The sequence below is a fragment of the Vicia villosa genome, linkage group LG1, assembly GCF_029867415.1.
Source record: "Vicia villosa cultivar HV-30 ecotype Madison, WI linkage group LG1, Vvil1.0, whole genome shotgun sequence".
NCBI classification, from domain to species: Eukaryota; Viridiplantae; Streptophyta; class Magnoliopsida; order Fabales; family Fabaceae; genus Vicia; species Vicia villosa.
The window spans coordinates 226,907,897-226,931,091 of NC_081180.1; the positions used below are offsets into that span (position 1 = coordinate 226,907,897).

General features: G+C 36.6%; 1 protein-coding gene across 1 annotated transcript; it reads left to right on the forward strand.

The window, feature by feature from the left end:
* Positions 1-18,124: 18,124 nt before the first annotated feature.
* On the forward strand, positions 18,125-22,912 carry LOC131596119 (uncharacterized; the record flags this gene model as incomplete). The annotated part of the gene is made up of 3 exons (XM_058868693.1): positions 18,125-18,860; positions 18,932-19,521; positions 22,898-22,912. Coding segments are annotated over 3 exons (1,341 nt in total), but the record flags the coding sequence as incomplete, so codon positions are not given.
* Between the last annotated feature and the right edge of the window lie 283 nt (positions 22,913-23,195).

Sequence of the window (23,195 nt, forward strand, 5' to 3'; positions counted from 1 at the left end):
TATGCGTGTAGTATTTTGATCATAACTAGAGCTTCGTAACTCGGAATGACGCGGTTCCGGTGGCAAAATTTCGCTAACGAAAAGGGCTACAACTTTGATGAAGAACACAAAGCCAAATTATGAAGTTAAGGGTTTACACGGACCGTGTTAATCAACACGGGCACCCGTGTTGAAATGTGGCTGGAAATGCGAGTTTGAACCAAAGTCAGAGGATCAACACGGGCGCCCGTGTGCAGGAACACGGCCCGTGTTGATGAGCGCGGGCTGAATATGTGTTTTTACGCTTCCTCACTCAAATAGGATCATGAAGGGTATTCTTGGCATTTGGTTTCAACCGGAATAGAAGAGAGAGTATAAAAACAACCTTAGGGAAAATAAAAGAGACACTTTGGACAGATTAGAGAAAAGAATACGATAAAAGATTGGAGAAAGCAAGGGTTTGGGAGAGAAGAAGATCTTCATGAACGGAAGCAATTGAAGATTCAATCTCCTCCAATTTCTTGTAATGTCTTTATTCTATATTGTGTTTTCTTTGAATACTATGAGTAGCTAAACCCCCCAATGCTAGGGGGGTGGCTCTGATTTAACTTTGTAATGACTCTGAGTTTGCAATTGCAATAACAATCATGTTTTTAATTGTTGATTTATTCTCTTGATGTTTCTAATGCTTTTCCTTTCGGACAAATTGGAATTGATCTATGATTATCATTTAGGCGGACCACCATTGATAATGCTTTCATGAGAATATGCTATAATAGATATTACTGTGGTGGTCGTTTTCTTTACCTCCCCGTTTCACTTGGGAGGACGGCACGCTAAACCCTTCACGCGAAATTTGGAAGGAGAATGCGCCCGTGGTGGGATGAATTTTATTTCAGTTCTTCCTACGATATCACACGAACTTTCTTATTGGTCCTACGAGTAGGAAAGGGAAAAAAAGATCTCAACTAAACCCTAGGAGTTTGCTAAGTGTGGGGATTTCACCTAGACTAGAAATTCTGGAGTCCGGGGGGTCGGTTATACATAGGGAAGTGTTTAAACACCCTACATATCTGTAGTACTCTACAGGAACCTTCTCTGTGTCATTGTGATTGTGTTTGCTGCTAATGATTGGGAAAGTTTCTCCTTTGTGTTAGGAGAAGGAATTGAATTGATTAAAGAAAGACAGACAGATAGACAGACTGACTATTTTTGGTATTTTATTAGCTCGCTGAGATTCCTTGTGAACCTCATGCCTACATATCCCTAGTGGAAGTCAGAGCTTAATGTAGTTCGGGGAACTAACTAGGGAAATTAATGTTTTTGGTGCCTTGCTTGAAGCTCAAGGTTGAAGCTTGGAATTAAATCTCTGTTTACAGTAAGGAGACATGAAATCATCTTTACAGAGAGGTATTTGTACTATTCTACCACAAACATTTAAAGGAGTGACAGAATAACTGAATTCATTTCATTCAAGAGGGGGACCTTACTTGTGTATGTGCAAGTATACCAGTCAAATGCCTCTTAAATGAAAGAAAGATGCTCATCCAAATTAGGGAAAGTTACCACATGTCTGGGTTTTACTGCCAGCTCATGCCTTTCAAAATCCTAAATGGGAGACTTGATTAAAATTGAAATGAAATGTTTGTTTGTTTGAATGTGGTAGAGTAGTAAAAATATCTCTCTATAGAGATAAGCTATGTCTATCTACTGTATAAAAGATTTGACTTTAGCTGGCTTGTATGAGGCCCAAGCTTGAGGCTTTTTGATTGATTAATTGATATTATTGACTCTGGGAGATGACTCCACTGGGGATTAATTACAGGGTATTTTAGTGTTCTGTACAAAGCCCAGAATTGAGGCTGACTCTATTTAGGGAGACTCTATTTATGTGCCTTGTACAAAGCCCAAGGTTGTGGCTGACTGTTGAGGATAATTGAATGAATGACTCTATTTTATGTGCCTTGTACAAAGCCCAAGGTTGTGGCTGACTCTAGCTAGGGAAAACATTATTTTCTGCCTTGTACAAAGCCCAAGGTTGTGGCGGACTCTTAAATGAATTAAGTATGGATGACTATATGGGGAAAGATCCTAAGTGTTAGGAATCTTTGACACATGAAAGATATGGTTTATCTGCCTTGTACAAAGCCCAAGGTTGTGGCTACTGAGTGATGAAGGACTCACTGGGGAGACTCTATTATCTGCCTTGTACAATGCCCAAGGTTGAGGCTGACTCTTGACAGGGGAGTTTTATTGTTTGGGTGCCTTGTATGAAGCCCAAGGTTGAGGCTAACTGTTTTTGTTGGTTTTGACTCTACTGAGGAGGTTTTATTTATTAAAAGACTGTTTTTCTTTGGAAGCTAACCCTTTCCAGGGATTTTGACTCAGCTGGTGAATTTGTCTGTTAAAAGACTGACTTTTATCATGTTTTTTGGAGGCTGACCCTTTCCAGGGGTTTTGACTCTTTTGGGGAAATTATCTCCTAAGAGAAATGAATCTTTATTTTTTGACATTTTTTTATTAATTGACTTTGGAGGCTAACCCTTTCCAGGGGTTTTTATTAAAAATGAAGGAATGTGTGGAAGCTAACCCTTTCCAGGGATTTGACATTTTAGACAGATGTTGGAGGCTAACCCTTTCCAGGGGTTTTTATTAAAAAGAATGGCAGAAAGATTATCTAGTGAGACTTCTTGTTTAAAGCCCAAGATGAAGGCTGACTCAATGCTGAGGATGATCAAACATGGATCCTAGACTCTGCTAAGGAAGATTGATGAAGATAAGGGTGACAGAGACTGTCCATGTCTCTCATTCCAAAAAATGTACTCAATGTGAAATTGAGACAAACTTAGCTTGTTTAAAGTCTGGTTTAAATTGGAAGAAACTCACCAGGGTAGGCTAAAAGGTGACTAAAGACCTGTTCCTATGTTTATAAGAAACCTGATGGGTCCTTGTATACAAGCTCAAGAGGAAGCTGGAAATGCTTTTAAGAAGCCTGTGGGTCCTTGTACAAAGCCCAAGAGGAGGCTAATCGAGGGTCATCGAGGGTCCTTGTTATAGCACAAGAGAAAGCTATGTGGTTTTTGAACTTATTTTGGCTCTAAGCAAATGGGTAAGAGGTTTCACCGGGAATAATTCCTCTTTGGGTGGATGTGTCCTATTATTTGGATTCTAAGGTTTTTTACCAAGATGTTTCACCGGGAATAATTCATCTTGGGGGTTTGAACTACAGATCTCTAATTAGGAAAGAGCCTTCACCGGGAAGACATTCTCAATCCTAGGTCATATTCCTATAATATATATATAGTTTAACTGTCCTAAGGTTTATACTCAAACGCAGTTCTAAACTAATATATGCACAGTTTATATTTGACAGTAATTTAAATAAAGGCTGTAAATTGAAAGCTTGTAAAGCCTAACCTGGATGGAGTGGAGGCCATTGAAGAAGTATGTACAGAGCCTCAACAGTATTTTTGTTGTTTTGTTGATAACAGTTGAATATATATGATAAACAGTTAATGGTTTTTTGAAAACAGAAGAAGTGAAGATGGACAAAGGTCACATAGGTATCTGAAGAGTTTCACCGGGAATAATGCCCTTCAAATACCAGAAGAATGTTTTGAAAACAGAAAGAAGATTTTGAAAATACAGTTTTGAAAACAAGCTAAGAAGAGAAGGTTTTTGGGACTTACACTCTATTAGAGGCCCAGTACTTTGCAGTACTGGTGTAAAAACAATTTGAAGAAAATGATTTGGAATGATACAAGGTTTTGTTGTTTGAAAACCTTAATCATTTGATTTTATCAGAGATTGAAAACAGTTTTGAGATTTGACAAAAGTCAACTTAATTAAAGTAAAAATAAAGATTTTTACTTAATTAAGACCTAAACAATTAGGGTTTTATCATAAAATTATTTATAAAATGATTAGGTTAAATCAAAGTGAATATATATATTTAAAGTATTTAAGAAAACACTTAAAAACATACTATTTTAAACCTAATTAAAATTCAAGAAATACATAATATTTTTATGATTTTTTTGACTATTCACAAAATAGGTATATTAAATAATAGGTGTATGAAAAATGAAGTGAAAATGATTTATTTTGATAGGTTAAATAAATATGTGGAGTTATGAAGAAAAATGAAAGAAATTAGTGTTTAAAAAATAAGTTTTGGCCCTTGGAGGGTTTGAACCCACGCCCTTGAGGTCACCAGTCCAAAACAACACCACTGAGCCAACGCGCGCTCAGTGTTAGTGACTTGCCTTCATTTGGTTATGTTTCAAAACAAGTTGTAAATCTTTGAAAAATAAAAGAATCAAAAAGTCTGGGGCGAGGGGGATTCGAACCCCAGACTTTGGGCATGAGGAGACTAAGAGCGCATGTGTGGCCACTGGGGCAAGTTGTTCAGTCGTTAATAAAACGCACACCATTCAAAATAAAATAAACTCTCCCCTGAGAATTCAAATTTGCGCGCCACCACCATCTTCATCTTCAACCTCAAGCTCTCCATTTTTGAATTTCTGAACTTACTCGTTTCTCAACCATTTGCAACGATGTAAACATGAAACTTGCTCTAAATTCACTCACGATTCTAAATATGTAACTAACATGAACTATCATTAACTACATCTAACTAATTTACCAGAAATCGTGAAGAACCCTAAAATTTCAAAATTAAATTAAATGACTATACTGAAAGATAAATGGATGATGATAGAGGGTTTTCAATCCTCTGATGATGCTGAACAAGATAGAATCGAGCTATTTCACAAAGAGTACTTAAATTAAAGAGAGGGAGTTCAGAAACTTACCTCTGAAAATGGAGATCGTGAGGATGATAGAGAGCAACTGGGCTTGTATGAATGATCCCAAAAGCTTCCTTGTGGCTCAGTGATGCTAACTGAATGCTTGTAATGACCTCAAACCTCCTGAATTGTTCTATGGACCTCCCTCGATTTCAGCTTCAAGTGAACATGGAGGGTGTTGATTCTCGAGTTACAGATGAGCTGCAGCCATCTGATTAGCTTCACTATGACCTGAGGAGTGTGTCTGGATGACTGGCTTGCCTTGAAACCTTCTGAATCACTCCATGGACCTCCAACTGCAGATGCTCCAAAGTGAGAGCAACAATGGTGTTCCTCCACCTACAGAAGTGATCCAGGTGCTTGGATCACCTCAAATGACCTCCCTTGAGATGTTAGAATGCTCACTTCCCAAAGATAAGCTCTGGTTTGAAGAAATCGATTCTTCTTGCCAAAGAACTTTGAAAAACAATGAACAAGAGAAGAGAAAGAGAAAGCAAGTAATATGGTTGCTTTGGTGTGTTTTTCTACTGAATTGTGCTCTCCTATTTATAGGCAAATGTCTCAGTACTGAGTGAGAGAGTGAGCTTGCTTAGTGAAGCAAGTTTGGTTTCTTAGCCATGAAGAAATTTAAAAGAATATCCAAGTGTGATCATTGCATTTTCGAGCCACCTCCCCTATCCATTGATTCTATCTGATCTTAGGGGACAATTCAGATGCAAAGTGAGCTCTAATTGGTTGGTGAGAAGATTCCTTGGGTGATTCATCAATTTGCCATAAATTCTCAAATGTAATCATTACATAATCACATGTTCTTGTTTTAGGAATCTTCTTCAATTATCATGGCATGGTGAAAATGAATGCATGGCATGTTTGCAGATGTATTATGGGTCATGTAGCATCTGTATTTGAGGTCATGTGCACAAAACTTCAAAGTTCCAAAATGATGCATGACCTATAATTTCACTTCATGAGGCCAACTTTGAACAAGCATAACTCCTAGCTCAAATTGAATTTGGAGAAGGTTGAACACAATTTGGAAAGCCCTAAACATCTACTTTAAATCATTAGTTTATGTCTTCTTCAGAATCATTTGGGAAATTTGTGAAAAATGAGCCCAAAGTTGGATGAAAACTAGGTTAAAACACTTAGAAAATTTCTAAGTGTTTATGACCTAAACTTCAAAATTTCCAAAACTTCATAAATGGTTGATCTTTTGAAAAAAATTCCTTTGTAAGATGTTGTTTTATTTTGCAAGATCTACAACTTTCATGTTGGAAGTTTTTTGAGTTGTGTAGGTGAAATTTTGAGTTCTCACCATGCCTTAAAAAACCCTAATTCCCGACTTTTCGCTCCTTGATGAATTTCTTTGAATTTCTTTGGTCAAATGACTTTGACATACATATATTGATGATATTGATCTTTGAAAGTCATTTTTTGACCAAAAACCTTAAAAGTCAATGATGATCCTTCACAGTTGACTTTTTCCTGACAAAGTGAATTTTTGGGCTTTTGTGTAGAAACAAGATCTTTTCCTCAAATGAATGATGTAAATGGATTATATTGAGGTAGTAGAGTCTCTTGAATCATGTCTTGAGTTTTGGATCCATGCCCTGATTAAAAGTCAACTATCTTGGTGAATTAGGTCAAAAACCCTAATTGTCGACCAGAGGACAATGATGACTGTAGGCTTTGAACTGAGATGTAATGTCCAGTGGATCTTGTCATATGAGTTATTTGAAGATGATTGATGTCTTTGAATGGTTCCCTGGGGCTTTTTAGGGTTTCCCAAAAGTGATCCCTGATTTTAGTCCTTGATAGGCTCAAAACCCTAGTCTGGTGACCTGAGTAAACCTGTACTCAGATGACTGGATGTCTAATCAATCATAGATGAGAAAAATGAAGTCCTTGAGCCCCATGATTGTATTAGGGACTAATCCTTGTATTGATTGATCCTTTGCCTGAGCTTTCTTGTCTTTGAGCATCCTCGATTGGATACCAGATGGAGAAGTGACTGCTCTGGGAACTTGTCTTGACCTGATGAAAAATCCTGAAGATATGCCATCTCAGGGGGGTCAAAAATTAGGGTATGACAATTACCTAGGACTAGGAATACCTTATAGTAACCGGATATTCTTGATAACTTAATTGCTTGATTTCATTGTAAACCTCTAAGGACTTAGGGTTTAGGATGAAGGATCAAAGGTTTTTTCACTAAGGACTTAGGATCAAACAACCTTAAGAACCGGTAATTAATTATTTAAAATAAGTTGTTGCAATAGAAATTTCAGAGTTGTTACATTGTCAATCATCCACTATCCCTAGCATATTACTCATCTTTGTTACAAAGTCAATTTCATTTACTGCTTATTCTATTTTTCGTTAAGTTATAATTACCAAACAAAACCCCATTGAAGTTTTTGTTTAATTGAACCTTGAATTGAACTCATTATTCCTGCGCAGTCCCTGAGATCGACATTTGGGGAATTTTCCCTATTATTACAAGAGGCAAAATAGTACACTTGCTATTTTTCCGATCAAGTTTTTGGCGCCGTTGCCGGGGACTGCCATAATATTGAGTTTAAGTTGAGTTCAGTTAGAATTTTGTTGCTCTGCGACTAAAATTTTATTTTCTGCATTTTTATTTCTTTTCTAATTTCGACTAATCTGCTCTAATCTTTGTATGCGAGGAAAGTCCTCAGCTGATTTATCTTTTGACGCAGAAATTGAAAGAACCTTGCACGCAAGGCGTAGACAAGCTCGTCAAAATAAACTGGAATCCGAAGAAGAAGTTGTGACAGTTCATTCAGATTCTGAAAGTGAAGAAGAAGTTATGGGCGAGAATCCACCTCTACCTGAGAGACTTCTTGGAGACTATGGTGTTGCAAATACACCGGGGGGAAGACAAACAATTATCAACCAACCGGTGAATGTTCCTAATTTTCAATTGCATCCAAGCACCATCACTCAGCTCGAAAGAAAGCCTTTCACCGGAAAGGTTAATGAAGATGCAAACAAGCACCTACAAAGGTTTCTGACCATGAGTACAACTTTGAAAATCGAAGGTCATACAGAAGACGCCAAGAAGCTGAGAATGTTCCCATTCACCTTGGCAGAAGAAGCAGAAGAGTGGTTTTATTCCCTTCTAGCGGGCAGCATCACGTCATGGGAAGAAATGGAAAAGGCTTTCTTGAATGAGTATTTTCCCGCCTCGGTCTTTATAAGGAAGAGGTATGATATTTTGAATTTCAAGCAGCAGGAGGGTGAACTCTTAGGAGATGCTTATAAAAGATTCAAGAGGACCCTAGTAGCATGTCCCACTCACAACATGGACAAAACCGACCAAATGCAAATATTTGTCAATGGGCTGAAAATGAAAACAAAGCAGTTAATCGATACAGCAGCTGGAGGCTCAACAAATTTCACAACAGCCTCCGGAATTATCAAGATCATTGAAGCGATAGCTGCAAATGAGCATTTGGAGTTGTATGACAGGTGTACTAATAAGCCGGAAAGAGTTATTGATCTGAAGTTGGAAACCTCAAAAATTCGGGTTGAAGATGCAATAGCTGCAGAGATAGAAAAGAGATTGAAGGCGATGAATATAGGTACTCAACAGGTTGCTCAAGTCCAACAAGCTCAACCTGTAATCTGTGAAATTTGCCAAGGTCCTCACCAAACTGTATATTGTTTTGCAACTCCTCAACAAATTGAAGAGATCAAGTTCTTGAAGCAGAACAATCCTTATTCTAACACCTATAATCTGGGGTGGAAGAATCATCCAAACTTCTCTTGGAAAGATCAGCAACAACAAGTGCCTCAGAAGGCAGAATGGGAAGTAGCTATTGAGAGACTGGTCGAACAATGTTCTCTATTTCAAGAAGAGACGAGAAACAACCATAGGAACACCACAACTTCAATAAAAAATCTGGAAGTTCAAGTGGGTCAGATAGCACAACATCTCACTCTACAGGCACAAGGTACCCTTCCGAGCTCAACTGTGAAAAATCCAAAAAACCAAGAGAATATCAATGCTGTCACAACAAGAAGTCATAAAATACCAGAGTCTGAAGAAAAAAAGGAAATAGATGACAACTTGGTAATAGAGGTAGATCTTGAAATAAGAGAGAATGTGAAAGAACCTGAAGTAGTGGTACTACCGGTTAAGCCACTTGAAGAGAAAAATAAAAAGGAGGCTAAACCGGTGATTAAATTACCATTCCCCTCTAGAGTAGCCAAGAAGGATTCAAAAGAGAAGGATTTTGAGAAGTTTGCTGCAATGTTCAAAAAGTTAGAGATTAACTTACCCTTCTTTGAAGTACTGGAGAATATGCCTTTGTACAAGAAATTCATGAAAGAAGTGATTTCTAAAAAGAGACCTGTAGGAGGGGAACCTGAAGTGGTAACTGAAAAGTGTAGTATAGTCTCTCCAGCAAGGAAGATTCCCATCAAGAAGAAAGACCCTGGAGCGGTGGCGATACCATGTACCATCAAGAACAGAATGTTTAAAAAGGTACTCATTGATTCTGGTTCTAGTGTGAGTTTAATGCCATTATCTATCTTTAAAAAGCTTGAATTGGGAAAGATAAGTGAAAGTGAGACAAAGTTGAAGTTCGCTGATCACACCATCAAGAAATCATGTGGGGTAGCTGAGGACGTACTAGTGGAGGTTGATAAGTTTGTATTCCCTGTTGACTTCCACATCATGGACATTCCTGAAGATGAAGAAACTCCTATCCTTCTTGGGAGACCATTTTTGTTGACAAGTCGTTGCAACTTTGACATTGAGAAAGGGACTCTGACGGTGAAAGCCTTTAATGAAGAAGTAACCTTAAAGATGTTAGAAGTCAAGAAACAAAGTGCAGGTGTAAATGATCAAGCTTCTGTTGGTATGATCGAAAGTGAGGGAGAATACAAAAGCCCTAAACATCTCCAAGAAAAAGTTTCAAGCATAGCCTCTCTGGTGGAACCAACTCATATAGCTATCAAAAGTCCTAAGAAAGAGCAAGGTGAGAAGAAGAATGTGGGAAGTGAATTGAAGAAAAAAGTTGTCCATACTTTTCATCATCATGAATTTTTGGTTGCGAAGGTGAAAAGCAACCAGGTGTGGAAGCGAAAATACCCTCCTTAATAAAGGGTATTGGACCGTCGAGCCATGCGACGTTAAACGAAGCGCTTTGTGGGAGGCAACCCACACTTTTAATAATTAATTTCTCTGTTTGTTTATTTTATTTTCAGGAAATAAAAGAGGACGTCTCTGGTGAAAGCTTGGAAGTGATCATTAGAGTGCATTACCCTCTGTGAGTCACCTCTCTCAGGCTCGTTCTGAAACATTGAGGCCAATGTTTAGTTCAAGTTTGGGGGAGGTTCTTCTCTTTGCATTTTATTTTTATGTTATTGGTATGATGTGAAACCATATAGTGAATTCTGCCCAAATTTTGACCGAAATTTTAATTTTTGTTGAAGAAAGTTTTGATCCTAAAGAGCGATCGGGAATAGTATATAGAGATGAAGCGAGGTTTGTTTGAGGACAGGAAGTGCGGAATAATGTGACAAGAAGAGGTTTGTTTAAACACCCTTGGTTCCCTAAAAGAAATACGAGTCTAACGTGTAGATTTGCACCATAGTACTTGTCTCTTGAGAAGTACTTCTTGAGTAGTTTATTGATACAGTCTGGCATAATTCAGATTCACTTGCATGGTGACTGGTTGAAAAAAAAATAAAGAGATATAAAGTTGGCACCAAATGATGAAAAGGCGGTAAAAGGCAATCGGCTCGCTAAGTTGGGTAACCCTCACCCGGTTATTCAGCCCAAAGGAGATTGATCCCCAAACGTCGTCCAAAAGGACAATATATAACTGCAAAGTTTGAAAATTTCATCGGTAATAAAAAGTAGCCAATGCTGCTAGTTTGGTGCCACGAAAAGAAAATAAGAAGCCTTGATTCGTCTCATGCAAGTGATGAGTATTATAAGAGATGCAGTGCCTTAATATGATTGTCCGAATGAAAGAGGAGGAAAATCAGAAAGAGACTTAAGTGCAAAGCATAGTTGGAGAGGTATCCAAAACGGGAGCTTGAGGTTTAATGTGGTAACAAAACTCGTCGCGTCATGTGAATGCCGAACCAACTGTTTCTTGATCAGTACAGACGGATATCTCACGTATGAACACCGTGTGCTTTGAGGGTCATTAACTTTTGTAATTGTCGCTTGAGGTCAAGCAACGGTTTAAGTTTGGGGGAGTTTGATCAGTGGTTTTCACACATATATTTACCGTTGTTTTTAAGTATGTTTAAGTTATGTTATTGAGTGTTTTATTTCTTTATTCTACATTTTATGCTTTGGTTGTGTATTTTACTGTTTGCAGGCTTAAAGGAATAAATCGAGACAAATCAATGCCAAAAAGTACAAAAAGGGGAGTTTTGAAGGAAGTGAAAAGTCAAGCTACATGAGGTCTGACACGACCGCCTGTGTCACATGAAACTGGCCATGTAGGATGAAGCGTGGCAAAGAAAATGCAAAAGAGATGAAAGTCACGGGGCTGACACGACTTGTGTTAGCAAGTGTGAGATATGGAAATTTTCAGCATGTTTCTCATCGTGATATGCGTGTAGTATTTTGATCATAACTAGAGCTTCGTAACTCGGAATGACGCGGTTCCGGTGGCAAAATTTCGCTAACGAAAAGGGCTACAACTTTGATGAAGAACACAAAGCCAAATTATGAAGTTAAGGGTTCACACGGACCGTGTTAATCAACACGGGCACCCGTGTTGAAATGTGGCTGGAAATGCGAGTTTGAACCAAAGTCAGAGGATCAACACGGGCGCCCGTGTGCAGGAACACGGCCCGTGTTGATGAGCGCGGGCTGAATATGTGTTTTTACGCTTCCTCACTCAAATAGGATCATGAAGGGTATTCTTGGCATTTGGTTTCAACCGGAATAGAAGAGAGAGTATAAAAACAACCTTAGGGAAAATAAAAGAGACACTTTGGACAGATTAGAGAAAAGAATACGATAAAAGATTGGAGAAAGCAAGGGTTTGGGAGAGAAGAAGATCTTCATGAACGGAAGCAATTGAAGATTCAATCTCCTCCAATTTCTTGTAATGTCTTTATTCTATATTGTGTTTTCTTTGAATACTATGAGTAGCTAAACCCCCCAATGCTAGGGGGGTGGCTCTGATTTAACTTTGTAATGACTCTGAGTTTGCAATTGCAATAACAATCATGTTTTTAATTGTTGATTTATTCTCTTGATGTTTCTAATGCTTTTCCTTTCGGACAAATTGGAATTGATCTATCATTATCATTTAGGCGGACCACCATTGATAATGCTTTCATGAGAATATGCTATAATAGATATTACCTAGGACTAGGAATACCTTATAGTAACCGGATATTCTTGATAACTTAATTGCTTGATTTCATTGTAAACCTCTAAGGACTTAGGGTTTAGGATGAAGGATCAAAGGTTTTTTCACTAAGGACTTAGGATCAAACAACCTTAAGAACCGGTAATTGATTATTTAAAATAAGTTGTTGCAATAGAAATTTCAGAGTTGTTACATTGTCAATCATCCACTATCCCTAGCATATTACTCATCTTTGTTACAAAGTCAATTTCATTTACTGCTTATTCTATTTTTCGTTAAGTTATAATTACCAAACAAAACCCCATTGAAGTTTTTGTTTAATTGAACCTTGAATTGAACTCATTATTCCTGCGCAGTCCCTGAGATCGACATTCGGGGAATTTTCCCTATTATTAAAAGAGGCAAAATAGTACACTTGCTATTTTTCCGATCACTTACCACTCTCAAAATTTAATAGCACAATCCTCACGCTCTTAATCACTTGATATCATTAAAGAATTTAGTAGCGCAACCCTCACACTCTTAGAAGACCTATCAATTGAGGTTTGACATTAAAGTATTTGTAAATATCATTACCATTAATCAGCCACAATCCAAAATGATAATCATAATTATCATCCAGGTTATACAAAATCAGAAAGCATCGAAATAACAAAAGAGAATTTAGAATGATTTTCTATACATAAAACTAAATTCAAATAGTTAATTACGAAACAATAAAAAAAAAGTGAAAGAAAAATACCCCAGCCTCGTGTCGGAGAAAGGTTAAAGTGAAAATTGAAAAGGAAAAATATAAATACCAAAACAAATCTACATCAAATTCCAATATAATGATATTAGCAGTTCCACCAATCAGATAAAATTGCATAGTTTAAACTTGAATTTAAAAGCAATCAAAATCGAATAAACTTACCCTATCTCATAGTTATGGATCTAGCTTTTCACCGTTTGCAAAACTTCCATCCACGTTATACGATCTTTATGTGACTCCATTCTCAACTGGAGTCTCTTCATTCTCATGAACACTGAAAACCACTAATCATCTGATTTACTCTCAAGAATCGTTGAAATGTAACGCATGAAAAATCACAGATTATGAAAATCAAAATCAAATTCAAGATTTAGTTAATTGTGAATACTAATTCAAACAAATTTGAATTCTCTGGGTCACTAAAAAGAGAATTCTTTCGGTCAAGTAAGATTCACCAATCCGGCTCATTTTTATGGTGACCTGAAGGCTTGAATCTTTCAAAAAGTGTTCAATAAAAATTGAAAAATCCTACCTGATAAACTTCTTTTATGGGTATGGTAAAACATATCCGGTGGTATTCACATGTCAGTGATTTGAACAGCTCGATGAGACAGAATCGGTGGTAAAATCCCTTCTCAAATAACTTCAATGGCGTGGAGTTCAGACCTCCACAAACAGAGTGAACCCCATCAATAGAAATGAAAAAGAAGAGAGATACAACAAACACCACCGTGTATCTCGCTGACAACCATCACATTCTTTGCAAACATAAGGTTCTTTATCATCCATTACCACCAGAGAGTATTTTGTATGGGATACATTGAGATGGATATGGGGTAGTTTAAACCATGGTAGTCAAAATCGGACCGGACCGACCAGTTCAATTGGTCTGTTTGGACCTGAAAACTGGCATGCAGAAGAACCAGGATTTAAACCAACAAATCGATGGTTTAGGAGGTTTTTAGGGTCGGACCGGATTTTGGTTTTGATTTATAAAGATATGATTGAAAAATTCGTTTTAAATCAAAATAGTGCATGATTTAATTTCTTTTTCCTTCTCCAATCACTGTAGTACATATTATCGTAGAAAATCAAAATGAAAACTATTTTAAATTCTTTTGTTATTTTCTATTCATTTGATGAATGAAAGTAGATTTTGTATAATAATATTTAATAGATAAATGCGATAAAATACAGTTCAATGCATTGGAAATGACTAGACAATATCGTGAACAAATAATTATCTTTCAAATAGAGAAATTTTTGAGCTTATCTATCTAACCTATTATTATTAAAATGAAAGTTTTGAGCTTATCTATCTAACCTATTAAAAGTATAAAGGGCTATAAAAAAATTTAAAAAACTCCTAAGTATTAATTATAAAGAAATTATCAATAAATTTACTAACGAAGAAAACATTCAAGGAGATCACAAAATGAATCATTGACGAATTAAACATCAGAAACATAAATCCACATCAAATCCTAAATTACCAATATTGATAGTTATCTTTCAACTTAATGATAAAATAAACACTTATTGATACTTATTTAATAGTTATCATTGACGAATTACATGATGTATTAAATGTCCTTCGTATCATTTTATATTTATAAATTAATTGAACAGTTAATTTTATCAAACACTTCAATCAGTTTATCCGCTATCAGTCTCAACCATCAACTAAAAGTTATAAACTATCAGTCACCAACCATCAGCCATGAGCTATAAACTATCAGTTAACTTATCAGCCAATTACTATTTTTTACCAATTAGACCTTATATAGTTTTGTATATAGACGGATATTCCATCAAAGATATTAAACATGTTTGTTATAAATTGGATGTTGTTAGTTTGTTTTTATTTGACTTTGTGGGGGTGATACCATTAACACCCTATTTTATTTTCATATAATTATTTCTTGAGGTCTATATATATCATACTTCTTCAATAATAATAATAATAATAATAATAATAATAATAATAATAATAATAATAATAATAATAATAATAATAATAATAATAATAATAATAATATATTTGTCCCTCAGAAAACTATACTATTTTTTATTTATTTATGAAATATATAATATCAGTAGTATTTATTAATTTCATTTGTGGGATAAAATATTGTTTGGATTATTATAGTATTAAAATGATAATACTATGATTTAGTGGATATAGTTTGTTAAAATATCGTTGTAACAAAGACACAACTATCTATTCATTACTAAGATGATAAGAAACACCCATAATTATCCTTCTACATTATTTACATTATGTCTAATGATAGGACAAAATAGTAAATAACATAATACAAAATTATATAGTCCATCACAAAGCTTTATTCTGCCACATTGCATATTTTTATTGGTCTAACTGTTCCTTTTATCCTTTTTATCAAATTTCCCTCTCTTTTCATCTCATTTCTAACCTCACGCTTTCTCTCCTCATTTTCCCAAGAAGACTCACCTGAAGAACAAGATCACAACACTATCATCATCTCTATTCAGTCATCTTCCTTCAACATTGTTTCTCGGTAACATCTCTTCTTAACCTGATTTCTTCTTCTTGAGTGTCAGTTTTTGTTAAACTTCGTTCACCCTTTACTACAGAGCAACCTTTTTTGTTTCGTCTTGTTTCTTTATCAGTTATATGTCACTGATTCAAAATTTATACACAATTTTCCACAATGTTTTCATACCACAAATTCTATTTGTTTATGCCAAAGCCAAACACTTTGATTCAAAGTTGTTTTTTTACGCATTTCGAAGTCTATATTTTCATGTCAAAGCTGAAAACTTTGATAAAATATTGTTTTTATATCAAAGCTGAAAACTTTGATTCAATGTTGTTTTGTGTTACTCACGAAATATATTTTTCTGTTACTAATGTCGAAGTCATACCACATAGTTGTGTCTTTAACAATGAAAACTCCAAATTTTCTACACATCTTTGATTTCATGAGATGTTTAACCATTATTTTATGCTATAGTCTAAAAATCGATTCTTATTGATCTGCTATAATTTCTTATCCATCATGTTTTTAACGTGTTGATGTTTGAACATTGCTTTGTTTTGTTGTTGTTGTTGTTGTCGTCGTCAACCTATTATGTTTAACCATTATAGGTGATGTGGTTTTTTTAAATATGTGTGATTTTGTACTAATGTAATGTTTTTTTTGCTTTTCTTACACATATCATTATTTACTTCAGCTCTGCGTCACTATTGTAACACTTCATTTTTACCCGGAAAATATTATTAAAATCTGAGTTACAAAGTTTCGATATTCGAACGGGATGCCATATTTTCTACTAAAAATTAAAATTATTTAATCGCATGTAAAGTAGATACATAACACTTAAAACTTGGATGAACTGATAACAACATAATTTGATTTTTGAAAACAAACCAACTTTCATTAATTAAGCAGCGGAATCACAATTTCAACTCAAATGACATATTGTCCTGTCCAACTAAAAAAAACTTCAAGGACAACAAAATACTTATTAATATCAACTTAAAATTCAGCAACTAATATAATAACAACGATAAAACACATGCGTTCGTCCCCTCGAGTGTTACGTATTAGAGCGACGACACCTGACTCGAACTAATGAAGGTAAACAACCTTCACTCTGGATTACCTGCACGTTACCAACATAGGGGTAACATTCAAACAGAAGGGATGAGATACCAAACAATAGAATCAGATGTATGATAAATACTAATTAGAATCAGTTCATGCAAAATCACCACTTCATAATGTTTAAACAACATTTATCACAACAAAACCATCAACAAAGCATAACAACTATTTTGGCTTCACAACGATATCATCAACACACTATAACGACTACTTCATTATCACAACAACTCAAAGATGAAACTTAATATGCGACTCATTATGATGCACATGCATGTGTTACCAACAGAGTGTTACCCTAGGATTTCGACTTGCTAATAATGGTAAATAATCTCTAAGATATATGAGATTATTAAATAGTCTAAGGCAAAGCAGTCTGAGTAAGAGGCTTTCTTAGTCAAGACTACTGTTCGACTAAGAAATGCCATCATTGCCAGGGGTGGTTCGACTAAAATTGGCAAATTTGCCATGCATGGTCGACTAAAATATGCAGAAAACTTAGGCGTTTTGCCAAGTATAGTTTTGAAGTCGAAAGACATCAGAAGTCAAAGGAAGCAGTTTCAGACAGTTTTCAGCAGTTTCTAAAAGACGCGTGGAAGCCTCACAGACGAAGATGCTGCATGTCGAGGACACGTGTTGGCTAGTAATCAGTCGACCGTTAGTAGTAGTTATTTTATTTTCACTATTTAAGCAAGTTCCAGATGAACAGTTTAGGGTCCGCATTTTCTACAAAAACACAAGTAAACTCAAATCTCTGTGCAAAAATGAGTGACGAGTGCAACTTTGGAATGTATGTATGCGTACCAATTTAATTTATGCAATCATTTTACATTACGCATTACTTTCAGTGCACATTTACTGCATTTTATCGTTTTCATTTACTTTAAAGTCTTAAACTTCAGTGTGTACTTTTACTTTAAGGTTATTACTGCATTTAATACAGACCAGATACACATAATAGACAAATAAAAGCAATTAGTCCTGGAATATTCTAGTTGATTCCGCAAAAGTAACCTTTAAAAAGGAAACTAGCGATTGTTTACCATATTTCTGGGTAAACAAATTGGCACACCCGGTGGGACACGTCAATTGCTGTTTGTTTCATATTTGTTAGTGTAAAAGTTATGTATGATACTAAGAAGTGGTCGAAAATTAACTAACATGTCTGAAGTTAATATAAATGATTCTGACCTTTCTGGAAATCAAGGAGTTGTTCTAACCGGAACAACATCACAAAATGCTGCAAATTCGTCCCCAGTTAGAACAACAAGTATTGGTGGATCGACGGCAGCAACATTGGTATCATCACCAATGAATGTACGGTCACCGTTTAACCCATTACGACCGCCGTTTCAAGGAATGATACCTCCACCAGGTTTTAACCCTCAGTTTGGAATGCCTACTTCTATGATGCAAGGTTTGCACACGAATCCTTCATTATATTCCGACAATATGATGGCAACAAGCACATCAAATCCAGGGGGTCGACCTATGGGCATAGGTTACATTAACCAGGCTTTGCCATCTCTAAGTACTACGTCAATGTTGTCAATCCGACAACAAATAGACGAAAGCAACCATGAAATGGTGAATGCCCTTACTCAACAAATGGGAACTGTTTTTACTCCCATGATAAACAATACGAACCAAAGTTATGAAATATTGGCTGGACAAATGGCCAGAATAGCAGATTTCTTTGGAGCGCCCCCACAACCAAACCTTTCGACTCCACAACGGTCGAATGTAAGAGTAGTCGAAACTACGAGACATGGGGACCAAATTGAGCAAGAGATCCCTAGAGTAGTACAAAGGCATCAAGATGCTGATCAGGTTCTTAGAAATATCCAGCAAGATGTCAATGTTGGACACAATAATATCTCTAATGTAGTCGAACAAATTTTAGTTCAGAATGGAATAAATGTAGCTTTGCATAGACCTAATTTTGTTTCCCCATTGTCAGAGTATGTAAGGCAAACAGAATTGCCTAGGGGTTGGAAAATCCCAAAATTTACCAAATTTGCTGGTGAGACTGGCGAGTCGACAGTCGAACATATTGCTAGATTTCAGACAGAAGCGGGGGAATTAGCAAATAACGAAAATCTAAAGATGAAATATTTCCCAAGTTCTCTAACAAAAAATGCCTTTACTTGGTTTACGACCTTACCTCCACAATCTTTGTTTTCATGGAACCATTTAGAACGATTGTTCCATGAGCAGTTTTATATGGGACAATCGAAGATCAGTTTGAAAGAATTAGCCGGAGTTAGGCGAAAGGGTACAGAAGCGGTCGATGACTATCTTTTAGGTTATTGAAAGCCAGATGTTTCACACAAATCCTTGAACATGAGTTAGTCGAAATGGCTGCAGGTGGGTTAGATTATTCCATAAGGAAGAAATTAGATACCCTAAGGGATATGGCACAACTGGCAGACAGGGTGCGTCAAGTCGAAAGGCTAAAAGCCGAAAAAGCCAGAGTTAGTAAATATCATAAAAAGGAGAAGATAGCTTATGTTACTACAAATGAGTTTGACTCTGATAGTGATAGTGAATACGAGGAAGGAGAGGTTAATGTGGCTGAATTGAAGCTAGGACCACCATATATCTGTAAATTACTCAAGCCCTCAAAAGATAAAAATCCGATCGAAAGTAAAAATGAAAAATTTTCTAGTAAAACGTATTCATTTGATATAACAAAATGTGATGAGATATTTAATTTGCTGGTTACTGATGGACAAATTATAGTACCGCCAGGACTTAAAAATCCTCCTCTTGAACAAAAGAAAAAAAGAGGATTTTGCAAATTTCATAATTTCTTGGGTCATAAGACTTCTCAATGTGTCCTTTTCAGGGATTTGGTGCAGAAGGCTTTGAAAGAAGGAAGGCTACAGTTTGGAGAAAAACCAAAGTCATCAATGCAAGTTGATACTAATCCCTTGCAGGTCGAAGAAGCTCACTATACTGAGCTTGCTGATGTGATGATGGTCGAGACTACTGATGGTTTCGGCAAAAAGAAAGACGGTGCTACTGATGGCAAAGTCTTGAACATGGTGTATCCTGAACCAAGAGAGAGCCTTCTGAAATTCCTTGAGAGGTGTCACAACAACAACTCTCAAGTTGGATTATGTCCAAGGTGTGATGCTGTTTTCAACGTTGATGCTGCAAACAAAGTGAGGTTCGACCCTCGTCGAGGCAAGAATCGTTAGTTCATGTATACAGGAGAAAACAGTGGTCGAAGGGCTGGAGAATACAGGAAGCTATTCGAAAAGCCAAAGACTTTTCGCCCCAAGACGGATGTCCCTGAGGATAAGTGGGTAAAACCCATTAACTTCAGAGGAGGCAAACGTCCAGAATGGCAGATCCAAGGTGTTGGAGCAAATGCTGAAGGCTCTTGGACTGATAGTGGATCTAAGAGGAAAGATTACATATCTCCAAACTACAAAGGAAAGAATCCTATGACTCGAACGCAGTGGAGGCGTTATCAGAGAAGCCATAAGAATGGGTAGGAAAGTTCGAAGATGATGCAAGCAGGTTTTTCTCATTATCAGCCAAAACCTTTTTAGAGGAAGTTGACTGAAGAACAAGCCAAAGTGGCAAATGAGAGACTAGCTGTAGGAATGATCCTGGGAAAGAAGCTCATCAAAGAATTAGTCGACGATGATACTCCGACTCTCAATACAGGAAAAGAGGCTAAGTATTCTCCATTGTCGGACGAAGAGGTCGACGACAACTTTGACATAGAATCAGATGAGTTGTTAATTGACTGTGGAATTGTATATGTACTTCCAGCAGAGTTCGACAGAATATCTGAGGTGTCTGAGAATGAAGATGATTTTCTTCCAGATGAAAATGTGGAAGAAACACCTGTTTGTTATTATGTAATGGGAAAAGGAGTAGTGGAAGAACAAAAGGCTGTGTTTGAAAAGCCAGGACGAGGAATGATGTATCGTTTGAAGCCTTTATTCATAAGGGCAAAGGTAGATGGTGTTCCAATAAACAAAGTGTTTGTTGATGGTGGAGCTGCTGTGAACTTAATGCCCTATTCTTCACTTTAGAAAGTGGGTAAGTCTGACAAAGATTTAAGGCCCCATAATATGGTGCTGTCTAATTATGAGGGCAAGACAAGTGGAATACTTGGAGTGATTCAGGTAAAATTGGCTGTTGGTTCGACTGTCAGGTCAACCATCTTTATGGTGATTGCATCCCAGACAAATTTTAAATTACTCCTGGGTCGAGAATGGATCCATGGCATAGGGGCAGTTCCTTCTACTTTGCATCAGCGTGTGGCTATTTGGAGGCCAGATGGTATAGTTGAAAATGTTGAGGCTGACCAAAGCTATTATAAAACTGAGAGTGGTCGTAGGCTTTCGACCAACATCTAGCAAATGTAGCCCCTTGCTACAAAGCAGAAGAGGTGTATTCTTTTGATGAAAGTGTGTCTAAGTATCTGAACTTGGACCCAAATTATGGTTTCTTTTGGAATAAGGAAGATCCCAATGAACCATTGAATCATGAAAGTCCTCTAGAGCAGAGGACAACAGTCAAAGATGATGACCACGGAGTCAGAATACCTGCCTCGAATAACGGCTTATTTGGCCGAAAACAAGAGAAAAACGGCTTTAGAAGCCGAATTGGAGAAAAACATGGCTTTTTAGGCCATGATGGTAAAAAGTGAAAACAATCAAGAAGTCGATCACCAGGTCGAAAGATTTGATGGGATATACGATGACGAACCTTTAGGCTTCGAGATGGATCCGTTGGGATCAGTAAAAAGAATGCAGGCTCAAGATCCTCTTGAAGAAATTGACTTGGGTGATGGAGTCACTAAAAGACCTACGTATGTAAGTACAAAACTTACAAGTGATCTAAAGACCAAGTTGATTCGACTTTTGATAGAATCTAAAGATTGTTTTGCATGGGATTACAATGAAATGCCTGGTTTAAGTCGAAGTGTGGTAGAACATCAATTATCTTTAAATCCAGGAAAGAAACCCATCAAGCAACTTCCTAGAAGATTTGCGCCGGAGGTTATGGAAAAAATCACAGTAGAAATTGAAAGATTGCTGAGAAGCAAGTTTATTCGAACTGCGAGGTATGTCGAATGGTTAGCTAATATAGTGCCTGTCATAAAGAAAAATGGTAGCCTTCGTATATGCATAGATTTCAGAGATTTAAATAGTGCTACCCCTAAAGATGAATATCCCATGCCTGTTGCTGAGATGTTAGTCGATTCCGCAGCCGGATTTGAATATCTCAGCTTATTAGATGGATATTCAGGTTATAACCAAATTTTTATAGCTGACGAAGATGTACCTAAGACGGCGTTTCGATGCCCAAGTGCTTTAGGTACTTATGAATGGGTAGTAATGCCTTTTGGTTTAAAAAATGCTGGAGCTACGTACCAACGAGCTATGAATTCCATGTTTCATGATTTTATTGACAAATTTATGCAGGTTTATATTGATGATATTGTAATAAAATCTAATTCTGAGAATGGTCACTTAGACCATCTTCGACAGTCTTTTGAAAGAATGAGGAAATATGGACTCAAAATGAATCCTTTAAAATGTGCTTTTGGTGTACATGCAGGGGATTTCCTGGGTTTCGTGGTTCACAAGAAAGGTATTGAGATAAACCAGAACAAGACGAAAGCAATCTTGGAGCTGAAGGCGCCAGAAACAAAGAAACAACTCCAGCCATTGTTGGGGAAGATTAATTTCTTGAGGAGATTTATCTCAAATTTAAGTGGTAAAACGAAGATCTTTTCACCACTTGTGAAGCTCAAGAATCAAGATCAATTCAAATGGGAGCAAGAACATCAACAGACATTCGACCAAATAAAAGCTTATTTAACTAAGCCTCCTATTTTGTTACCCCCCAATAGGACAAAAAGTATGAAGTTGTACATAGCTGCATCAGGTTCGACAATTGGGAGTATGTTAGCCCAAGAGGATGATAATGGCGTCGAAAGAGCTATATATTATCTAAGTCTAACCTTAGTGGATGCTGAAACTAGGTATAATGATATTGAAAAATTATGTTTATGCTTGTACTTCTCATGTAATAAACTTAAGCAATATATAAAGCCTGTTGATGTGTATGTGTCCTCTCATTTTGATGTTATTAAACATATGTTGTCTAAACCAATTTTGCATAGTCGAATTGGTAAATGGGCCTTGGCGCTAACTGAATTCTCCTTAACATATGTTCCTTTAAAAGCTATGAAAGGACAAATCGTGGCCGATTTTATAGTCGAACATGGGTTAGTTGAACTATCAGCAAATCTGGTCGATCAATCTAACTGGAAGTTGTTTTTTGATGGTTCTAGTCATAAAAATGGATCAGGCATTGGAGTCCTGATTATTTCTCCTGAAGGACTTCCAACCAAGTTCCGCTATAGAATGAAGGATGTATGTTCTAATAACGAAGTCGAATACGAAGCTTTGATAACTGGTTTGAAAGCCCTAATAGACTTGGGGGCAAAGCGAGTTGAAATTCTAGGTGATTCTGAGCTGGTAATTCGACAAATCAAGAAAGAGTATAAATGCATCAAAGAAAATCTAATAGTGTACTATCAATAGTGGTACGCTTGTTAGAGAAATTTGAATATGTTGAGATTTTGCATGTACCAAGATCTGATAAT